Here is a 24,862-nt window from a genome sequence, read left to right as displayed (position 1 = left end):
AAACTAAAAATAGAAAAAGGTGATATTCTGAGATATAAATATCTTTATATGTGATATTTTATTAGAGAAAAGAGCAGGCTGCGGAACAACATAACCCCACTTATGTAAAACACAGTGTGTACATGGAATATAGAGACACATACATAAACATGTCCCCTATAGTTTCATGTAAATGTCTGGAGCAGTATGTAGCAAACTGCTAACAATAGACTTTTTACTTCATAAAATTTCACTGTTTGATTTTTTGTAACAAAAATTTATTATTTTGAAAACAAAGAGACCTTAATAAGATTAAACTGAACATTTAACTTTGTTCCCTTTTTTCTACTTATTTGTTACATTCCATTTCTTCCCCCTGTGAATCAGTGGCTCAGTATAAGAAATAAAAGATTTTCTAACCTTGATTTATATGAGGAAGAAAACCAGCTTCAAAAAAAAGACTCATTGGAAGCATTTATATTAATTAAAAGTAGTGATGAAAAGAGATGTGTGCGAAAACAAAAACTACGAGGCCGTTTATCCCCATGTTCTCTGTGATCTGGGACAGTCTAAATGTTCAACAATAGGCTCCTGTTTACAGAAATTATGATACATGTACATGATGGCCATAAAGAGCATGCTGGGAAGAATACCTGATGACCTGGAAAATGGACACAATATGCATGGTAGGAAGTAAACAACAAAAGCTTGTGTTTCCATTTTTTATAAGAAAAAAATCTTTGTATTTTTTTATACACACACACACCTCATCTCGGACAGGATGATGTGATTTCTGACAAGCAAAAATATTATAAAATTAATACAATTAACTTCTTTAAAAAGTCGTTATGAGGTAAATGTAGCAAAAGAGGCTAAAGCTACAAAGCCATGCACATCTTTTCCATGCCCCAATTCCCTTCTCCAAGCAGTTTCTGCACGAATTTGAAGAATATTTGCCACATTGTAATACAGTGAGCATCTAGGACTAGTCCATCCATCCAGACTTTCCAAGTGCATCTTGGAAAGGCCTAAAGATACAAACCTAGTCCAGAAAATTCAATTTCTTAAATCAATCCTGGTCTAAAGAAAACACTGAAATGGCAGGTCACTTTTAGGGTTCCTCACTGAGAACAGACTGAGGATGTGTCCAGAAGTTTTATACTGAATAACCTCCAACTGTTTATAGCAATGCTGTGCAACAGCAATACAGTGTGAGCCACAGATATAATTTAAAGAGTTCTGATAGCCACATTAAAAAAAAAAAAATACACATTCAATCCATGTACATACAATAAAAGTATAACACAACAATTTCTAAATGATACAAGGGTTAATTAAAGTAAAATGTAGTCCTATCAAAACAATAAAGTTGCTTAATGGAAAAAAAAATCTACACTGCTTCTGTTTTTTAATTTAAATTGACTAAGATTAAAAAAAATTTAAGATAGTTTCATACTAACTGTATTTCAAGTGCTTGTTAGCCCCATGTGGCAACTGGCTACCTTACTGGGCAGCACAGTCTAGAGTACTGCTGTAGGCAACCTATCTTGTCTAAACCTTCTCTATAACCTTACAACTGGCTGATATCCTATTTTAAAAGGGCTCCTAAGTGATTCGTATGCCAAAGTTTGAGAAACACTGCTATTAGCCATTGGTTCTCAAATCTGGCTGTATACTGGTGTTATCTGGGGAGTTTGAAAAATAATGACACCTGGGTCCTATCCCTAAGGATTCTCACTTAATTGGTATGGGGTAGGGCCTGTACATCCAGATTTTTAAGAGTTCCCCAGGAACCTCTGATACATTTGGATTACTCACATATTCTAATTTATTTTACAGAAAGCTCCTAGTTTAGGGTCTGGCACATAGATGGCACTCAGGACAGTAATTAGGCACACAGAATGACAGGAATTATATAAAACGTATATAATCTTGAGACGAAATCTTGAGATTTAACTATGACTATCTTACACTTTTGATAATTCAAATTAAGCAAAACATAAAATAGTCGTTATTGTTTCAATATCAAGTTTAGTTACAAAGGCATTTTGTAAACAACCCCTAAAAGCATGAAAATATAAGGAAAACCCACCTCGGCTGGGTGCCAAGGGATTTAAAGGACGATAAACAGATCGGGGCCTGAAACAAAGCACAGAACTCGAATATAAAATAGTTTGACTTTTATATGTAATTTTTACCAACAGAAAAAAATACTCTCCAGCCTCCCCTTCCCTTACTTACTCCTCCTCCTTCCCCTACCCCCTTCAGTTACTTGAAACAGTTTTCTTCATAGATGCTGTTCCACACTCTCCATGCAGAAGACCCTTTATAACCAGTGTAACGCTCTGGGTTCAGCAACAGGTCTACATATTGAGCAGCTGGAGACCTCTCATCTGCCAAGAAACAATTCATAAAAACCATCCGTATTTCACCATTTATCTAAAATTCAGCGTTGCAAAGCAAACATGACTACCAGAAGGTCAGAGAAATGCTATGCTTTTTAAGTAATCTCCAGCTAAAATGGTAGAGTAGTTAGCACATTTGTGAATCTGCTTCACCCAGGATTTTTAACAACTTGGACAAATTACTTACGAGACAGGAAAAATAACCCCTCCTTTTCCTTTGGATACATGGTGCTTGTCTAAGTAATATAACATTCCTCACCTCATTAGAGGCATTAATCATTTTCCATGTTTCAGCCACCTAGGACTGAAAAGATCTAACAGAATCATAACCTTTTTTAATATTTTATATGATTTCTTCTCTAAGTATATAGCTATCTGAAGACATGCTTAGAAGCATTTATTTTGTTAACATATACTATATTATAGAGATTTCCCTACCACTCTCTATTTGGAATTATAAATTTAAGAATAAATGGCTCAATAGCTTTGTGATTCAAACTGATTCTTCACAGAGCTTCATATGCTCTACTAAAAAAAAAATGTTGTCAATTTATGTTTACCAATATTAACATACTAAAGAGCTCCCCCCCCCCAAACAATACATAGTAGGCACAACTTTCAAAAACTTGTTAAAATATTGCAAATTAAATAATAATTTTCCATGCTGAAACCCAAATGAGGATTTATTAGATCTCTATTATTTGGACAGCATTGTAACAAAGATCTTTGACAGACACAAAAGTCAAACAAAAATGGTCTAATTGTTAAGGCTCACATGTTGAGGCTTAATTATTGAGGGAAACACATGCTTTCATAACTAAAGAAAAACCGCAATAACAATGCTACACACAGGTATGATCGTAATGTATACAAGCTCAAGTACCACATACATTAACTCCTTTATTTATATGCTTACTGTCTTTTGGTGTCACGGGAGTAAATCAATAGTACATAGGCACCTGGCTTAAAACAGGGGCCAAATATGGTCATTAAACATCTTCGTCCCTTTATTACCTGATAATATATTTTCCTGCAGGCAACTATATTCATTGGACATTCAACGAGCATAGATAGGAAATGTCCATAATCATAAGGGGAAAATACAGTGCTAATCCATGCCTTCCAAGAGTTACCTGGTACTTTCATGATATAGGAAGAGTACAAAGAAATTATAAATTATCATTATGGACATTGAAAACATGATTTTATCAGTCTATAGAAAGAATAAGAAAACCCAGTGCCGTTGAGTCGATTCCGACTCACAGCAACTCTATAGGACAGAGTAGAACTGCCCCATAGAGTTTCCAAGGAGCGCCTGGCGGATTCGAACTGCCAACCCTTTGGTTAGCAGCAGTAACACTTAACCACTGCACCACCAGGGTTTCCTTATTGAAAGAATACTTGCTATATTTCCAGCCCTAGAATTATAAAGAGACTCTACAAGTTAAACAGAAAATGGCTAATTTAAAGATGGAGAGATAGAAACTGTCCAACTTAAGAACAAAGGCTGACTTGAGACTTAAAAACAACAATTTAAGCTTTAAAATCTTAATTTAAAAATACAAATCATAAAGTTAATAAAAGTATGGCTTTTACTAAAAACCAATAAAAGGTTTTACATTTCATTATTTAATTTCTAAGTTATATATTTTTAATTTATTTGATCTGTCCTTGAATAAACTCATTTGCAGTAATTGTATTATATAAACTCTACAATTATTATTAGATACAACATAAAGATATATTCACTAACTCACATATATATAGAGAGAGCGAGAAGAATGAAGAATTTATGCATGTGCCTGTGTGTACATGTAAGCCTACATGTATGTACGATCATCTATGAATGTGCATACTGGATTAGTATCAACCCCTCGTCCCAACAAAACCAACTAACCAACACAATTAAAAAAAAAACTTACTTCAAATACTAAAGTACAATCATTTAAAATACATTTTAAGGGAGCTTAAAAATCATTGTATCAGTTTTTTATAACTACTTTCTTAAGTGAAACTTACATTCTCAATGTTTATTTCCTTAATTGAATCAAAAGTTGTTTCTAAAAATGCTTAAAATCTTTTAATACCTTTTTTTAATTTTCAAATTATGATAAGAGTGTTTTTTTTTTTTTTTTTTAACTTATATAAGAGGTTGACAAACTACAGCCCAGGGGCCAAATCTGGCACGCCCCTATTTTTTAACAGAAGTTTTAATGGAACACTGCCATGTTCATTCGTGTAGTGTGCTGCTTTCATGCTACAACGGCAGAGTTGAGTAGTCATGTGGTCCAGAAAGCCTAAAAGATTTACTATCTGTCCATTTACAGGAAGTTTGGCGACCCCGACCTATATAAAGAATAGTTTCATGGAATTCAGAGTGAAGAGTGTGAGAGAAAGCAAATACAGGTTGAGCTGTCGTCATAAACACAACAGTGGTGGCACCCATCCTTGCCCATGTGCCACCTATGACACTGAGTTTAATTCCTAAACTATAATTTCTCTCCATTTGTACAGCCACATCATTCATTCAAGATAATTTTCTTTGGATCCTACTATGTCCTCCCCGCAAAATGTTTTCTCTTCTTCTTCCCTCTACAACAATGCTCCAAAGCCGTTCTATCTATTTGACCATGTTAACCATTATCTAAGGATTCAAACGATTTCCACTGGATCAAAATCCCTGATTCTGCAAATTCATCAAATTGAACTGTTTTTTCTTCCTCCTGCTCAAGTATACCATTTTCCCGATTGAGCTTTCTTTTCACTTTCCTAATTTAATATCAATGTTACAAGGGGCCACACTGCATCCTCTCGGTGGATGGATACTCCTCCCTGCCTTCTAACCCATATAGCTCTTAAAACATAACGGTAGCACAGGCCAATTCAGTGTGCAGGCTTTCTGCTTATGGTCATAGGTAAAAACGTTATGTCATGACTCAGTGTTGAGCCTACAGTCCTCCATCGCCAACTTTAGCCCAAATGCTACCAACTCACTGTGAAAACATGATTTAGTAAGTCAAAGGCCAGAGAATCTATAGTTTATAAAGCTTCCAAGTAATTTTGATACACCAGATTTAAAAACTGCTGTTTTAAACAATATTTTTAATTTATTAATGAACATGTTTTAAGGGGAAAAATAAAAGTAAGAATCTATCACGCAATTTAGGTTATTTATTAACTAATTACTTCATTCAGCAAATATTTATTAAGCATCTACCATGTCTAGGCACTGTTATAAGCACTAGAGATACAGAAGTGAATCAAAAAGTCAAAGTTCCTGCCCTCAAAAAGCTAACAATTTAGTTGAAGACAGATGACAAACAGATAAACTAAATTATATGCCATACACTGTCACGTAATTGTTAGTACTCTAGGGAAAAAACCCCAGCAGCGCAAAGGGAGAAACAGTGACAGCGGTTACTATTTTATACAGGGAGGTTCAGTGCAGGCTTCTCTTATGAATAGGTGATATTTGAGCAGAATCTGAGGGAGGGCAGAAACAAGCTATGCATAAAGACAATAACAAAAAACAAAGTAGGGAAGGGACAGTAGCTTAACTGAAAGGATATTAAATGTTAAATTATTTAGGAACCTATTGTTTTGACCTATAGGGGTCATCTTCCTTTCAGACAAAGACAATACCAACCACCAAAGAGCAGGAAGCAGGGCAGTGTGGATATATTCCCTAATAACCTGGGGTGAATAGTCTTTAGATTTTTTTTTTTTAATCCACTGAATTTAGATAACAGAAATAATTAAACATTGACTCTAAAACTATCCTGGCAGTGAAAAAACAATTGTAGGTATAAGTCATTGGGACATATATGAATTTTACTACTCATAAAAGCAGCAGTAATCCAATTAGTTACATGGTTATATAATAATTGCATAAAATATTAAAATTACTAATTATTCTAGTTATGTAATCATAAAAGTCTTAAAGGATCATTTTATATAAATTCTCATGGATATGTCACTTTTACAATTTAAGAAGCTAATGTTAAAAAAGGAGTTAACATTATTTATGTAAATGACAAATATTCTAGCACTTCAATTTATTTATAGCAAGTGATTCCTTACAAATGAGTAATATTTTGCATTAGATTTCTATGTACTAAAAGAGTAATATATATTGACAGAAATAATTTTTTAAATCTGAAAACTGGTTAAGTGTGCACTACTAAAAGTTTTTTATTTTAATAAAAGAACAGGTAAAATGAGAAGCTGGAAAGAAGTAACTATGAGTGTTAAGCACCAAATATAATTAGAATGACATCCAAACATCAAATCAAAGAGTAAGCTGTGTTGTGAACGCTTAACTTAGGTACAGCGGTTTGCTTTGCTAAAACCTTTGCCAGTGCTAAATATCATAATGGGGGTAATTTTATTAACTGCCCGTTATTACATCTAGATACCCAAGAATTTAAAACATTTCCTTGCTGAAATCATATAAACCATGGTAATAACATGCCCAATTCCCACAGTCTTCTTCATTCACCGTAAGTAGGTACTCACTGTAACTGATTCCATTATAGTTTGGATTAACAGCACAACTCTACATTTGGATCTTTTTTAAATCATTAAAAAAACAGTATGATCATTCTAGATGCTTTATTAGTTCAAAAGAACTTCCGTTGTCTGCTTCCAACTATGTCTGCTTGAACTCCAAATTGCTTTTCACCACCAAAATATAACCACACCAAGGTAAAAGCTGAAGGGAGGTCAAATGACTGATTTAAGCCTATTCAGCACAACTATTTGGGAACATTCTCCTTTAGATCAAAATTTTGAGTCACAGCAATTATCTTCTATTAAGAGTAATAGTTACTCTGCTGTATACCCTTACAGGAGATTCTTGGAAAGCAGGCAGTGGGGAATTTAAATCAGCCCTCTCCAGTGCTGGAAGGCATCTTTCGGTTAATTTGTTAAGACCTTCAGCAAGTTCCAGTGTAAACATTTTTATAAAATGTTCACAGACCTGTAACTAAGTGGCTTGAATCGAAAGTCCACAGGAAATGGTGTGTCATAGTGGAAAAGAATATAGGTTTTGGATTCAATCAGATCTAGGACTGAATCTTGGCTCTTCCTCTTCCTACTGTGTGCTCTTGCAAGTTATTTAGTCATTTTGAGACTCAGTTTCCTCATAATACACATCTAATTAAGGTGGCAGTAAAGTTCAGAAATAACGTATTTAAGACACTTAGTGCAGGCCTGGAACGTAGACTCTCAATAAATGCCATTATGGACAGAAGACCCACACAGCAAAATCCAGTTTATTAAAGCTATAAAAGATTATATTTCCACTGATTTAAATGTCTTATAAAAGTGTTAAAGTTCAAGCAATTTAATTACAATAGTTTATTTTATTACCATCAAGTTCACAAAAGTGATCCTGTGAATCATCGTATCTTGCCCAGTCAATGAAAGCTTCTTTGCTTTGATTACTATGGGAGGACAAATAAAAAAGAAAAATGATCAAATTTGGAGTTGAAAAATTTAACATCGTATTCTAGTATAATTTAAAAAGATAATCTGAGGGCAATTATTAATTAGATGGTGTCACAAATTCAAATATCAGTGGTTACATGAAACGATGAAAACAAGTTATATGAAAAACATTAAAATTTCACAACAGATTTGTATTTCCTAACTACATTAAAATTATTACTAGCCTTAGTTATTAATAAGTACTTTGATTAGAAAATTATGTACAAATATATATAACATGTAAACACAAAAATCAAACTGGCCTTTTGAATTGACTTAGAAATTGTAGTAAATATTTTTATTTTTCCCTGAGGTGGGACCTAAATTTATTTTCAGAATTCTTTTGATATAAATTGCTTCTATACTTATAGGACCCAAAATGTCAGGAACTGCACTCCTATAATGTCCCATTCAATGTGGTATTTACTGGTAACATCAAAGTCACTTTTATCATTATATAACATGTATTTTATATACTGACGTTTTGCATTTAACAAAATCTACGTTCAAAAGTTCTAACTTGGAGAACTGGTAAGGAACAACTACATTCATTCAAATAAACCTGACCTACGTTCACTACCCCCTATAGTCTGACTTTCTCAGTCTTGACTATATGTTGGCAGCATCCAGCAGAGAAGTATCATCTTCTACCCTTCTTTATTCACTACACAAAAGGAAATAAATGAGGTGAAAAATAAAGTTGTTTAGGGAATTCCTAAATGTGGCACTGCCACAGTCAAGAACTGATTTTGTATTTGAGAAACTGTGACTTTTCTTCAAGTTTATAAGGCTGACTGTACTGTATGAACCATATCAACACATTTTTCCAATTCAACTTACTATGGGATTTTTTTTTTTCAACTTATGGGAATATATAATTGACCTAATAATAAATGTTAATGGAAAATGTTTATCATAGTTGGCTCAGGTGAAATATATGACGTCATTAAACAAGCATGCCTAAGTTCTACTTACAGTTAAAATAAATAGTTATGTTTAACCAGTTAAGTCTTATGTTGAAAACAGTGAAAAACAAGTCAGTTGTGACACAAAATCCTATTTGGTTAACAATATGACTGACTTCTAGGAACCTTTCTCTTTGAGCATCTTTATTTGATGAGGCTTTGTTGATTATTTTATTCAACCCTTGCCTAAAGCCATGCTAGCTGAAAAGATACCTATTGCTAATACAGCTGTCCCAATTTAGTTTATAAATGAGTCAGAAGAGATCTCAGAGGTCATCTAGTCCAGTTTTTTCTAAAAATCAGTTTGAGGATGGATACCAAGCTACTTGCACAGAATTTCTTGGGCTTAACATAATACTTCCTATCAAGATAGTGCTGTGAGCTAAAGTTGTAATCTTAAACTGTGAACACATTATCCAAGAGGGTGCATGAATACTTTCCAAGGGTACACAGGTATAAAAAATTTTAATGGAATCAATTTTCAGATCCTAAATTTTTCTTTGTACTGTTTGCTATTATCACATAGGTCTCCTTGTCTACTTCTTGCACAAAGCCCTTTTCTCACTTAACATAAGAAAAGCACACCTTTCTCTCAACCAATTATGAACTGCTCTGGATTTGTACAAACCTCCAGGGCATAAACAAAGCAATAATTCCAGAATTGCTTTGGAGAAGCCTCCTTTAATCAAGGCGCCATAAACCCACTTTCCTTTCACCCTTTCCCTCTCTTACATATAATTCTTCAGTTAGAGGTGAAGCATGACTTTGTTATCGTTAAGTGCCGTCGAGCCAGTCCTGATTCATACTAAACCTATGTACAACAGAATGAAACACTGCCCAGTCCTGCGCCATCCTCACAATCTTGCCATGTTTGAGCCCACTGCTGCAGTCACTGTGTAAATCCATCTCATTGAGGGTCTTCCCTTTTTTTGCTCTACTACCAAGCATGCTGTCCTTCTCCAGGGACTGGTCCTTCCTGATAACATGTCCAAAGTATGTAAGACAAAGTCTCATTATCCTCACTTCTAAGGAGCAAGCATCTTGGCTGTCCTCCCAAGGCAGATGTGTTAATTCTTCTGGAAGTCCATGGAATATTCAAGATTCTTTGCCAACACCATAATTCAAAGGCATCAATTCTTCTTCAGTCTTCCTTATGTTCAAATTTCAAAAGCACATGAGGCGACTGAAAATACCATGGCTGGAGTCAGGTGCAAGTCCTCAAAGTCACATCTTTGCTTTTTAACATTTTAAAGAGGTCTTCTGCAGATCTGCCGAATGTAATACATCATTTGATTTCTTGACTATTGTTTCCATGGGTGTTGATTGTGGATTCAAGTAAATGAAATCTTTGACAACTTACATCTCTTCTCCAATTATCATGATGTTGATTACTGGTCCAGGTGTGAGAATTTTTGTTTTATGCTGAGGTGTAATCCATACTGAACGCTGTACTCTTTGATCTCTATCAATAAAGTGCTTCAAGTCCTCTTCACTTTCAGCAAGCAAGGTTGTGTCATCTGCGTATCACAGGTTGTTAGTAAGTCTTCCTCCAATCCTGATGTCGCATTCTTCTTCACATAATTCAGCTTCTCTGATTATTTGCTCGGCATACCAATTGAATAAGTGTGGTGAAAGGATACAACCATGATGCACGCCTTTCCTGATTTTAACCATGCAGTATTCCCTCATTCTGTTTGAACAACTGCCTCTATGTACAGTTTCTGCATGTATACAATTAAGCATTCTGGAATTCCCATTCTTCACAATGTTATCCATAATTTGTTACAATACACATAGTTGAGTGCCTTTGCACAGTCAATATAACACAGTTAAACAACTTTCTGGTATTCTCTGCTTTCTGCCAAGCTCCATCTGACATCAGCAATGATACTGCTCATTCCATGTCCTCTTTTGAGTCCAGCTTCAATTTTTGGCAGTTCCCTGTTGATGTGCTGCTGCAACCGGTTTTGAATTATCTTCAGCAATATTTTACCTGCATGTGATATTATTGATATTGTTCGATAATTTCTGCATACCATTAGATCACTTTTCTTTGGAATGGGCACGTATATGGATCTCTTCCAGTAGGTTGACCGCTAAACCATCTTCCAAATTTCTCGGCATAGATGAGCACTTTCAGAATTGAATTCATTTGTTGAAACATCTCAAGAAGTAATCCATCAGTTCCTGGAGCCTAGATTTTCTCAAGTGCCTTCAGTGCAGCTTGGACTTCTTCCTTCGCTACCTCCTGAAATGGCTGAACGTCAACCAATTCTTTTTGGTACAGTGACTCCGTGTATTCCTTCCATCTGCTTTTTTTTTTTTTTTTAAATAATTTTTATTGTGATTTAAGTGAAAGTTTACAAATCAAGTCAGTATCTCACACAAAAACCCATATACCCTTGCTACACACTCCCAATTATTCTCCGCCTAATGAGACAGCCCGCTCTCTCCCACCACTCTCTCTTTTCATGTCCAATTCGTCAGTTTCTAACCCCCTCCACCCTCTCATCTCCCCTCCAGGCAGGAGATGCCAACATAGTCTCAACTGTCCACCTGATCCAAGAAGCTCATCCTTCCATCTGCTTTTGATGCTTCCTGAGTCATTCAATATTTTGCCCATATGAGCCTTCAAAATTGCAATTTGAAGCTTGAATTTTTTCTTCTGTTCTTTCAGCTTCAGAAAAGCTGAGCATGTTCTTCCTTTTTAGTCTTCTAACTCCAAGTCTTTGCACATTTCATTATAATAATTTACTTTGTTTTCTTAAGCCACCCTTTAAAATCAAAATCTTCTGTTCAGCTGTTTTACTTCATCATTTCTTCTATTCGCTTTAGCGACTCTACGATCAAGTTTCAGAGTCTCAACATCCATTTTGGTCTTTTCTTCCTTTCCTATCTTTTTAACGATCTTTCGCTTTCTTCATGTATGATGCCCTTGATGTCATCCCATAACTCACCTGGTCTTCTGTCATTAGTGTTAAATGTGTCAAATCTATTTCTGAGATGGTCTCTAAATTCAGGTGGAATATACTAAAGGTTGCACTTTGGCTCTCAAGGACATGTTTCAATTTTCTTCATCTTCAACTTGCGCTTGTATATGAGTAATTTACAATCCTTTCTGCAGTTGGCCCCTGGCCTTGTTCTGACTGATGATATCGAGCTTCTCCATTATCTCTTTAAGCTGATATAGTCAATTTGATTCCTGTGTATGCCATTCAGTGAGGTCTACGTGTATAGTCACCGTTTACGTTGGTGAAAAAAGGTATTTGCAAAAAGTAAGTTATTGGTCTTGCAAAATTCTATCTTGCAATGTCTGGCATCATTTCTGTCACTAAGGCCATATTTTCCAAATATTGATCCTTCTTCGTTTTCAACTTTGGCATTCTAATCACCAGTAATCATCAATGCATCTTGATTGCATGTTTGATCAACTTCAGTTTGGAGAAGTTGGTAAAAATCTTTTATTTCAAAATAGAAATCTTTAATTCCTTAAGCATGGCTTTAGAAATAGGTTATTTTTATTCTTGTTAGAATGTTCTGAAATTAGATATATTTTATAATCTAGACAGAGGAAGTGATGGCAACTTTAATGACCTCATCTCTTAACTAGTGTAAAAGAATATATTTCTCTTCATAAAGAAACTGGTGAGAATAAAGCAAAGAGAGTGTAGGTTAAAAAAAATTGAATATAAATACAACTTTTCTTCACATATTTAAGTGTGAAAAATTCTTTTCAACTATTCTCAATACTTGGTTCTCAAAAATTACAGCTAATAGACCAATTGGAAAATCACTTAAACATACATATATAAAATCCTCAAGGAGAGAAGTAGCTAGGCAAAATGGCCTAGGAACTTCATTTTTTAACTTCCCACTTGTACATGATACAACAGACCGCCAGAAAGAAACGGCTGGGTTCAAAAAAACAAAATAAACATCTCCATGGAAAAGAGACTGAAACGCAAAATACTGAATGAGGCTGAAGCCACAGATGTGGTGGGGCCCTAAGTCCAGAATTCAGCAATGGTGATTGACAATGTGGTTCCTGCAGGGCAACAGGCAAAAAGTGCTCTGAGTAAAACAGAGATGTGAGTCAGTTTCTCTCTTAAAGCCAGGAAAAGTGGGCTTGAAAAAAACAAATGTTCTGGGCCACTTACTGGAGCTATAGGCATAGCAAGCTGTATGCTTAAGAAGGTGGGAAGACTCAAAGACAAAGACTCAGCCTGGGACCAAAAAGTGAAGCAGCTGCCTGTTGGCTCGGTGACTAAATGACTAATGTTCAATATCTAAAATATGTATGCAAAGTCCTCCTATTACTAATGGGCAGGGCACCCAAAGTGACCTGGGTCTGCACTGTACACTGGATACAGATCGAAACAACTCCAAGGACAGTAAGCACAGAAGAAAGAGGGAATGAAAGAAACAAAAATGAAAATCACTGACTTTATGAGACTACAAATCAAAACTCAAAAACTTGAAATCTAATGCTAAAAAGATGGCCACCAAAAATAAACATTAATTCCTTCCAGAGAAATTAGTTTTTAGAAGAGTCTCCCAAAATTTAAAATGAGTATATATGCAGGATAGTTGAAGAGATAAATGAAGGAAAAACATCCATTAAAAAGAGCAAGAAATTATGGAAACAGAACTATGTAGAAAAATAAGCAAAAAAGTCACATAATACCCACTCCTCACTTATCCACATGGTTAGGTTCCAAAGACCGGGCCATTATGCAAAAATCAACATTATGCCAAATACTCATGATTTACTGCTCCTGCCTCCACTCCTCCCTAGCCTAGCCCTTCTACCTGGGCAGCCTTGGCCACTCTGTACCTGCAGTGGTCACGGACTCGCCTTTGCTTTGCCTGCCAGAAACTGAATCCATGCTGTGGTCTGCTATCTGGGCGTCCTCAGCCACCTGGCATCCCAGCTGGGCTTTGCGGTACACTCAGTATGAGAAGCAGGGCAGGTGGGCTGGGTGGTATGCGTCGGCCTCCACCAGGGGGCAGCTCTGCAGATGTGAGTGCCACCCACCGCCCACGCCCACTCACAGCACCCCTGAACAGTGCCTGCCAAGAGGTGAGGAGGTGAGCACAGGGCAGAGGGTGAGGCGTGTCGGGAGAGAGCTGAGAGGAGGGAGAGGCAATACAAGCCGGCAGGAGCTGAAGCATGGGATGCCATGTGGGTTCCAGACTAGGGTTAAATACCCTGGGGGCAGTGCCGTCCCTCCCTCTGTACACTCTCGACAAGCTGTGCATGGTGAGGGTGTTCCGGTCAGTGGGGTCTTTAATGTGCAAAATAGTCAGATAGATTTTTTACTATTGTCAAAAATACAAAACGTCAGATAACAAGGCAGTTGATAAGTGAGGAGTAAGTATATAAAAAAGAACCAATTAGAATTCTTGGAATTGAAAAAGAATAAATGATATATTTTAACATTTTAATATGGAAAAAAACCTGACAGATGCAGTAGAAGGTGAAGATACTCTCGGTGAAAGTATTCACTGAGAACCTTAAGAGGGAGAGAGATTAAAAGTATGACAGTACAATTAAGATATGGGTCAAAAAAGAAAGGTAAATTCAAATAAGAAAGAAAGACTCCAACATAGGTCAAACAGGAATTTCAGAAAAAATAGAGAATTGTGGACAAGTAGTTTCTACAGAGAAATTAAAAAACCAAAAAAATCCATTGCCATCAAGTCGATTCCAACTCACGGTGACCCTACAGGACAGAGCAGAACTGTCCCATAAACTTTCCAAAGTATCATCTTTATGGAAGCAGACTGCCACATCTTTCTCCCAAAGAGTAGCTGGTGGATTAGAGCCACTGACCTTTCGGTTAGCAGCTGAGTGCTTAACCACTGCGCAGTAGGGCTCCTCAAAGAGAAACTAGAGAATTTTTCAGAGTAGGATGACAACTGGCACTCTAAAATTAAAAGTACACTCCAAGGAACCAAGCGGGATAAATTAAAATAAATCAACCCCTAGAAACACTTTTTTTCTTTTGTCAGGGGTATTAGTTTAAAAGAAATCTTAGGAGACTGGAGAGAGAGCTTACAAAAGAATGACAATCAAACTGACAGTAGAGTTCTAGCCAGCAACCACTGATGCCAGAAGGCAATGGAGAAATAACCTTCAAAATGTTGAGGAAAAATAAAAATCAGCCTGGAATTTTACACCCAGCTAAATAAACTACCTTCCAAGGTTAATGAAAAAATAAATACATTTACAGGCATACAGTGACTATCATAGGCAGGATAATAGCCCCCCAAAGATTTCCATGTTAGATTACATAGCAAAAGGGAATTAAGATTGCAGAGGGAATTAAGCTTGTAATAGTTGACCTAAAAACAGGTACATTATCCTGGATTCTGAATAATCTGGATATTATCTCAGAGGTGAGCCCAATATAATCACAAGGATTCTTAGAAGAGGAAGGCAGAAAAGGAGATGAAGAGTGATGCAATGTGAGAAGAACTCAACCTTTGATTGCTGGCTCTGAAGACAGAGGAAGGGGTCTGTAAATGAAAAAATGTGGGCAGCTTCTAGAAGCTGGAAAAGGTGAGGAAATGGATTTTGCTGCAGAGCCTCCAGAAGGAACACAGCCTTGCTGACACCTTGATTTTAGCCCTGTCAGACCCATGTTGGACTTCTGGCCTAAAAGAACTATCAGATAATATGTTTCTGTTGTTTTAAGCCAACATGTTTGTGGTAATTCATGACAATAGCAATAGAAAATGAATATAATGACAGAAAATTTACCACTCAGAAATTGTTACAGAAAGATTATTATAAGATATACTATGGTAAGAAAAGTGAACTTAGTTTGAAGGTGTGGGATGTTAAAAAAAAAAAGGGGGGGGGGCATCAAATCAAAACCAAACCAGATACCATCAAGTCAATTCTGACTCATGACGACTCCATGTGTATCAGAGTAGAAATGTGCTCTGTGGGATTTTCAGGGTCTGATTTTTCAGAAGTAGATCACTCAGTCTTTTCTTCTAAGGTGCCTCTTCGTGGACTTGCACCACTAACCTTTCAGTCAGCAGCCAAGCTCTTAACCGTTTGCACCACCCAGGGACTCCACAGAAACTGATAAAACGTCAGTAACTTTTACTACCTATTGACTATAAAAACCAATTTTTTAAGACAGTACTAAAATACTAGATTCGATCAACAAGCTGGGTAAAGGGTAGGGTGAGAGATGTTTAATGGGTATTTAAGGATGCTGAGATCTTTGTCATGTTTGACAGAAGAGTAGTAACGCCAAAAGCTTGTAGATTTCACTAGAACATTTTATAATCGGAATTCATATTTAAGGTGTAATGTGGAACAGAATGTAATGTATAAGAACAGAAAGAAAACCCATAGTTTCCAAACCAAAAGGTGTGAAGTAGAAGGGCAGTGGGGAGAAGGAAGTGAGAAGTGGGAAAATATCAGAAATTTTATTAATCTATCAGAAGGATGAAATAAAGAAGCATGGAGTCTCTACTTCTGGAGTACACTCTCCCTGGTGATCTCATTTAGGTTTATGATTTTTAAATATCATCTGTTCGTTGAATGACTCCCCCATTTTATCTCCAGCCCACACTTCTCCCCTGAACTTCAGACTAATACAGTAAAACATGTGGAAACCAGAACCTGTATAAGGTGGGAACCTGTATAAGGTGAGAAGAAAAACTCAAACATTTTCCACTAAAATGAACAACTGAAAAGTGGTAAGACCGCACCCTATCAAAGGCAGAAAACTTGCAAGACTCGGAAAAACAAGGCTATTTCAGCGAGTTCTGGTTCTCAGTTTTTACTGTATATCCAACTGCCTATTCAATATCTCCAATTATATCTCATAAATCAAACCCAAACCCATTGCCACTGAGTCGATTCTGACTCATAGTAACCCTACAGGACAGAGTAGAACTGCCCCATAGGGTTTCCAAGGCAGTAATCTTTACGGAAACAGACTGCCATATCTTTTTCCCACAGAACAGCTGGCACGTTCAAACCGCGGACCTTCTGGTTACCTGCCAAGCACTTAACCACTGTGCCACAAGGGCTCCTTTGGATCTCACAGAAGCTCAAATTTAACAAGTTCAAAATTAAACTCTAAGTTTCCATCAAACTTGCCACTCCTGCAGTTGTCCTCAGTTCAGTAAATGGTAACTCTATTTTTCTAGTTCTTCAGGCCTAAACTTGGTAGTCATCCATAGCCCCTCTTTTTTTTCACACCCTACATCTAATCTCGCAGCAAATCCTGTCAGTTCAGTCTTCAAAATATCCAGAACCTGACCACTTCTCATCACTTCAACTACTGCCACCCTGGTCTAAACCACCATCATGTCTTATCTGGATTACTACAGTAATCACATAACCAGGCTTCCATGACATACCCTATACTCCTCTACTCAAAATCCTCCAATAACTTTTCATCCCATTCGGTTTAAAAGCAATCCTCATTATAATTGCTTTCAAGGTTCTACAAGATTTCTACCTCACCCCCTCCCCTAGCATTTTCTACTACTTTGATCTTAATCACTGTACTCCAGCCACAATGGCCTTCTTATAGTTCCACAAATAGTCTAGGCATGCCCCTGTCTCAGGGCATTTTCATTAACAGTTACGTGTGCCTGGAATACTGCCCTAAATAGTCATATGACTCAAGCTTTCATCTTCTTCAGCTTTCTGCTCAAATGTCCTATTATCACTTAGGCCTTCCCTCACCACTCTCTTTAAAACACTGTCAGCCCCCTCACTCCTAGCCCTTTCTCTATCCCTCTTCCCTGCTTAATTTTTCTCCCTAGCACTCATCATCATTTTACTTATTTCTCATGTACTTTACTTGTTTACTATGCACAACAGAACGAAACAATGCCTGGTCCTGCCCCATCCTCACAATTGTTGCTATGCTTAAGCCCATTGTTGTCAATCCATCTTGTTGAGGGTCTTCCTCTTCTTCGCCGAACCTCTACTTTACCAAGCATGATGTCTTTCTCAGGGACTGGTCCCTCCTGATAACACGTCCAAAGTATGTGAGACGTAGTCTCGCCATTCTTGCTTCCAAGGAGCATTCTGGTTGTACTTCTTCCAAGGCAGATGTGTTTGTTATTTTGGCAGTCCATAGTATATTCAATATTCCTCGCCAACACCACAAAGGCATCAATTCTTCTTTGGTTTTCCTTATTTACTGTCCAGTTTTTGCATGCATACGAGGCGAATGAAAACACCATGGCTTGGGTCAGGGTGAACCTCAGTCCTCAAGGCAACATCTTTGCTTTTTAACACTTTAAAGAGATCTCTTACAGCCTATCTGCCCAGTGCAATGTGTCTTTTGATTTTCTGACTGCTGTTTCCATGGGCGTTAATTGTGGATTCAAGTAAAAAGAAATCCTTGACAACCTTAATATTGTCTCCATTTATTTTGATATTGCTTATTGGTCCAGTTGTGAGAATTTTTGTTTTCTTTATATCGAGGTGTAATCCACCTCATCAGTAAGTGCTTCAAGTCCTCTTCACTTTCAGCAAGCAGGTTGTGTCATCTGCATAACGCAGGTTGTTAACGAGTCTTCCTCCAATCCTGATGCCCTGTTCTTTATACAGTCCAGTTTCTCGATTATTTGCTCAGCATACAGACTGAATAGGTATGGTGAAAGGATGACAACCCTGATGCACGGCTTTCCTGACTTTAAACCATGCAGTATCCCCTTGTTCTGTTGGAACGACTGCCTCTTGATCCATGGTACAGTTTCCTAGTACCTTAGAATAGTGCTTGCCATATTATAGGCATTCTAACATTTCTAAATACATAAGAAACTCAAGTGTCCGATAAATAGATGCAAAAAAGTTCAACCTCACTAGTAAGCAACAAAATAGAAATTAAACAATTACACACAAAAAAAAACAACTTAACAAATTAAACTTTTTCACATCCATCAAAAATTATCAACTTTTGGCAAGAATTTAGAAAACAAAACAAACTCGCAGTGCTGGAGGCAATACACATATACATTCACACAAGTACTTTGGCAAGCCTTTAGGCAGTATCTAGAGCAAGCACAGGAGCCCTGATGGCGAAGCAGTTAAGACTCAGGCTGCTAACCAAAAGGCTGGCAGTTTGAATTCACCAGCTAGTCCTTGGAAACCCTATGGGACAGTTCTACCCTGTCCAGAATTGACTCGACGGCACACAACAACAACAACCAAGCACTTGCAAATGGACAATCTTAAAATCCAGCAATTTTTCTTCTAATGTATACCAAAAAAAAAATTATTCAAGGGTGCTCAAGGAAGCAAGGTTTACAGAAGTGAGAAACTGAAAACAATCTACATATCCATTGGTAAGGGAACAGAATAAGACAAATTTCTATGTTTCAACAAGAATAGATCTGGAAAGCAAAACGTGCACTGAAAAAAGGAAAACTGCAGAATGTTAAGTACGGTTATTTTATCATTTATACAAGAGTATACAAAATAAAAGTATGTACTATTTATAAATATACATATGTGGTATAAGAAAAAAACACATGGACTGGATATATATCAAATTCATGACAACAGTTGCCTCTGGGGAAGAAGGGATGAAAATAAAAATTGAAAACAGGACACAGGAGACTTCAAATTTATCTGCAGTGTTTCTAATTTCCTAAAGACATGGTGAACAACATTATCATCCGAGTGGCGGATATGTGGGTACTTACTATTCATTGTACTTTTCTACGTTAAAATTCTTCTTCAATAAATAATACATAAGACTGCTAATTTTATTATAATTCTTCAGCAATTATAATACACAAAAACAATTCTAAACAAACAGGGAAATTAAAAAGAATTTTTGTATTATTCTGTACCCCCAACTACAGATATATTCAGTCATTTTACATTGCATAATCTGAGATCACTTATAAATTATTTATGCTGAGCCTCAAAATCAGGTTTCTGTCTAGTACTAATGAGGAAAAGCGAATAGAAAAAAGCTCTATGAAATGTAATGGTTACATTAATAGTCAACTTTTATCACTCAAAATGTAACACAGAGATTGAATTATAATTTATAAAAGACACAGAGGTTCAAGCCCCTTTTCCCACAATATTCAGAAAAAATGAGCCAAAAAGCCTTGCTAGCTGAAAAATCTTCTAAATTTCTATTTTTTAATAGATTTACTACTGATGATACATTCTAGAAATATAAGGGCAAATCAGCCAAGAGGGAGCAAAGCTATTATGGGGCTTTGGATAAAAAGTAACTTTTTTCTCCTTTAAAAAATGTATTAGTTGAAAATTTAATGATTTGTAAAAGGTTTATCAAAATTGTAAGAAAAATAAATTTCTTAAAAATTACAAGAAAATAGAAGAATTCTGATATGAATAAACGAAATAAGAGAATATTTTCTTACTACTGTGAGATTAAAACCTACCTTAATGTGCTGTTAATTGCTCCCAGTTTATTAGCTTGCTCACAATCTTCTAATTCCTTGGTATCATTTGCCATTTTCAAGTACTGCAAGGAAGTTCATAAGTAAGTTTAAAATAATTATTATTATCTTTATTTCAGGATCCACTGGCAGAATAATCTGTCAATGATGATATATACACTAAATGCAGACACTTCCTGTTATCAAAATCCCTTATATATATAAGAAATGCAAACTAAAATGAGGCACAAGTTTTCATCTACTAAATAAGCAAAGACATTAAAAATATAACAATTAGTATTGGTGTGCCGGTGATGTTGTAAACTGAGAAAATCCTCTTGGGAAAGCAATTTGACAATACATAGCCAAGGTTTTAAAAATGCATAAACCCTTGAACCAGCAATCCCACAACTGAGACCATATGCCAAAGCAACAATTAAAAAACAAAAAGAGGTACAACCACTTTAGTAAGTTATTTGGTATTGTCTCGTAATGCTGACATAGGCATACCTACCCTATGACCTAGCAATTCTACTTCTAGATAGATATCTAGAGAAACTGCTACATGTGTGCACAAGGGCACAAAGGACAAAGATGCTAGTGCAGCACTGTTTGTAATGGCAAATATTGGAAACAAAGGTTCACCAAAAGAGGAATGGCTAACTTGTGACGTGGTCATATAACTGAATGCTACAGAGCTGTTAAGATGTGTGAACAAGATCTGTATATGTCAACAGAGATAAAAATTCCAAAACCATAACGTTGAGTAAAAATACAAACTAAAAAAATTTAACCTGAAGCAATAAAAAAAATACAGTATCATTTTTTAAATGTTTAGATTTTACACAAAACAACCTATATATTACTGTGGATACCATGTGTAATAAAGGTACAAAACCACGTAAGGATCAACATCGACTTCACAAAAGTAGTTAGCTCTGGGGAGGGAGGAAGTAGAACGGAATTGGGAAGAGGTTCAGAGGGGGTTTCAACTGTCTTCACACTGTTTATTTACTGTGGATCTGAAATAAAAATACACAGAAGAGCACAAACAAAAAGGGCACATGGGGAGACAGAAAGAAGAAAACGGAGAGACAATGCATGAGAAGGAGGTAGAGGGAGACAGTACGATGATCTTTACTACATACAATAGTGAAAAACTACAAGTAAACTGTCATCTAAAAATACATTACTGGCAAAGTAAATCATGATATATTCATAATAGGAAAGGGTAGTCTTGAATAAAGGAATATTTTTAATACTATTTGAAAGAACTCTGTTCATAATATCTTTATAATTAGTTATTACCTATAAAATATAATCCTGAAAATAACAGGTTGACTAGTCGAAACAGAAGACTAAAAATACCTGGGTGATGAAACACCTGTTCATCTGACACTATAATTACACTTCATAGCTTTTCTAGAGGTTCCCAAAACAGAACTGAAGTAATTTTAAAAGAAGCTATATAATTTAATTGTAAAGGAGCAAAAATGTACAACCTCTCTGCTTGCTGCAAGAAATTAGGGATTTGGGATTCTGAGGCAAAACGTCTCAATTCCCGGCCAACCATATTATGGTTTTTTTACTGCAACCGTTGTCAAGGAGTAAATGGTAAGCTTTACTATATAAAGCAAAAATATTCAAGGAAGAAAAGTGACTCACCTTATTAGAACTCCCAGCTTTAATTCCGACAGGAATTTTACTCTTAAAAGAAAAACAACACAAAAGTTTTTTTCTTTTTTTAGATTTCTTCACAAATTTGTAATGCCACTGCCTAACGCACTAAAAAAAACCTCTTTTTTCACGCACAGAGTATTTTATTCCATGAGGAACAAATTAACATTCAGATTCTGTTTTACACTACCTCTTGAAGTAAAAGGTAAAGAATTATCCCAACTTACAGACTTGTAAATCACAGTATAGAAAAGTCAGAGAGTCAAAATCAGGTCTAGTAACTCCCAATGAAGTATTTTTTTTTTTTTTCCAAATAGTTTGTATCACTTTCAGATTTAAAAAAAATGACTATTTTCATAAACCTTCTTACCACCAGAAAGGAAGCTTTTACAAATTCAAAATTTTTAAATATATATATATATACACACACACATACACACAGGCATACTTATGGACCCCTAGTTGCACAGCAGTTAAGCGCTCAGCTGCTAATAGAAAGGTTAGTGGTTTGAACCCACCACTCGCTCTGTGTGAGAAAGATGTGGCAGTCTGCTTCCATAAAGATTACAATGGGTCACTGTAGGTAGGAATCAGCTTGGCAGCACTGGGTTTGGATTTGGGTTTATACTTAATTTTAATTTTTGCTCTAAGATGACATTTAAAGTTTTGGCAATTTTGGATTCACATTAGAAGGGAAGAGTCAGTTTTTTTGCCCATACAATTAACCTCTGAAAACTCTAGGGTTTATTAATGAAGAAGTACACATAAGTCCAACTTTCTTTTCCACAGAGCCAATAATTCATTTTAGGCTTCAAAAATCAAATATATGAATTATTATTAGTGGCTTATCATATGTAATTTTAAACAAAAAAAAATCATACCTAGAGCAGACAAGCCCTGGTTGGTCCTCTGATCAACCCAGGGAAGTGACTTCTAATATTTGAATTTATGGGCTATAAAAGTAATAGCAAATTACCTATTAAAAACTTTCTACATTTCATAGAAATTTTTTAACCAAATATTCAGAATAAATATTTTCCTGTCAGGCTGAAGAATATAAATAATAATAACAGGGATTTTTTTCCTAATAAAAAGGTCATATAGAAAAAAATGTTACTTCCTGCCAAAATTTTATCATTTCAATGTTTTCTACCACCTCTAATAGAGGGCAGAAGGGAAAAAATTATAAAACATATGTTAAATCTAGACAGTCACAATCAAAACACTCTCAACTAACAATGTGGAGTAAACCCGGAACCCAGAGTAAGTACTACTCGAAAGTACACTCTGACTACTGTTAATAGTACAGGATAATGCGCCAAAATGAAAATCCTTACCAGCTTTTTAAAAGTGTGATACTAAATGCAATAATTTGACTTAAATCTTAGATACAGGCCATTTAGGAATATTGGGGTACCACCGGTGAACATCATAATATAAAAAACATCACAAAAAAAGAATTATGAAAAAGTAATGATAAAATGACAGCTCTAATCTATGTTCTATCATAAACAACTCATACATTACAAAGCCATAGAATAAGGTGTAAGAGAGTCTCTTGTTCTTGAACCTGAATCCTTTAGAATCCTTATATCCCCTGAAGCTGAGGAGAAAGATTGAGCTAATAACTAAAATGAAGTATGGAATATACCTGGTTGTTGCCTCTAATACAAATAATATGAGGCAGTTTGTAAAGTGACTCTGATGTTTAAACCAGACTTCAACTCACAGAATGCAAATTCTAACTCCGTATCCTCAAAAGTTCGATTACAATATAAAATGTCTAATGATTTTTCCCTCAAAGAAAGACAAGTACAAAAATCCTCACATTACTTAACGAATCAACATGAAGGGACAGAAAGAAAAGGGAATAGGATTGAGAAGGAAGTAACACAGGTCTTTAAATGTATGAAAATTATTTAAGTTGGGTGTAGAGCTATTTGGGGGTCATATTAACCTTTATACTTTTTTGTATACCATTAAAAAAATCCAACAAATAAACACCTTTATTAATTCTTATTAGAAACTTAAGACTAAGGAAGGATAACTCACTGCAGAAATGCATACTGTGCATCAAAGCCAAATAATGAACTCTTAACAACTCAACAATAAAAGATAACTCAACTTAAAAAATGGGCAAAGTATCCAAATAGACATTTCTCCAAAGAAGATACACAAATCACAACAAGCACATGAAAAGATACTCAACAGTATTGGCCATCAGAGAAATGCATAACAAAACTAAAATGATATACCACCCACTAGGATGGCTAAAATAAAAAGACAAGTGCTGGCAAAGACGAATCAACTTAGGATGGCATTGTCAGAACGGAATCCCATCGTTAAGTCAGGGACTACCTGCATTGGGCAACTATTAAATAAATCATTGATTCAGACAAGAATCATCCAAGGATGTTAAACCTACTAAGTAAAAGGTACAATGAAAAACAGGATATATTTTCATAGTCTCAAAGAATTTTCCCACTTTATAGTGAAGAAATTTGGCAGATAGCACCTTAATCAAGTGATCAAAATTAATATCACCAGTAATGACATCATGTGGCTCCTGAGCCAGGACACTTGAAGAAGGACATAACATCACTATATGGCATGCCTGCCAAAAATGATGACAATCTGAATCTAATAATTAGAAATCATCAGAAACACCTTAAAAGAGGGATAATCTACAGAACAAATGGCTGTATTCACAAAAAAGGAAGATAACAAAAGACAAAGAAATACTGAGAACTGTTCCATATTAAAAGACACTAAAGAGACTTGACAATCAAATGCAATGTATGATCCTAGATTGGATTCTGGGCTAGAAACCTTTTTCTTTTGCTATAAAGGACATCATTAAGTCAACTGGCAATACCTGAATAAGGTCTATAAATTAGATATGAACCAGCCGCCAACGAGTCAATTCCAACTCACGATGACCAT

At 35.8% G+C, this 24,862-nt stretch overlaps 1 protein-coding gene across 2 annotated transcripts in view; it reads right to left on the bottom strand.

Moving 5' to 3' along the window:
• Positions 1-24,862, bottom strand: part of ERO1B (endoplasmic reticulum oxidoreductase 1 beta) — a 95,625-nt gene that overhangs the window by 49,948 nt on the left and 20,815 nt on the right. For both annotated transcript variants that reach the window (XM_049868684.1, XM_049868685.1), the window contains exons 4-8: positions 21,908-21,949; positions 20,246-20,328; positions 7,755-7,828; positions 2,252-2,372; positions 2,072-2,118 (exon numbers count right to left, since the gene is read on the bottom strand). In XM_049868684.1, coding sequence (XP_049724641.1) covers positions 2,072-2,118; positions 2,252-2,372; positions 7,755-7,828; positions 20,246-20,328; positions 21,908-21,949 — 367 coding nt within the window. The remainder of the gene's footprint in view (positions 1-2,071; positions 2,119-2,251; positions 2,373-7,754; positions 7,829-20,245; positions 20,329-21,907; positions 21,950-24,862) is intronic.

This window comes from Elephas maximus, chromosome 24, assembly GCF_024166365.1.
Source record: "Elephas maximus indicus isolate mEleMax1 chromosome 24, mEleMax1 primary haplotype, whole genome shotgun sequence".
Classification (NCBI taxonomy): Eukaryota; Metazoa; Chordata; class Mammalia; order Proboscidea; family Elephantidae; genus Elephas; species Elephas maximus.
This window is presented reverse-complemented; position numbering and strand designations above follow the sequence as displayed.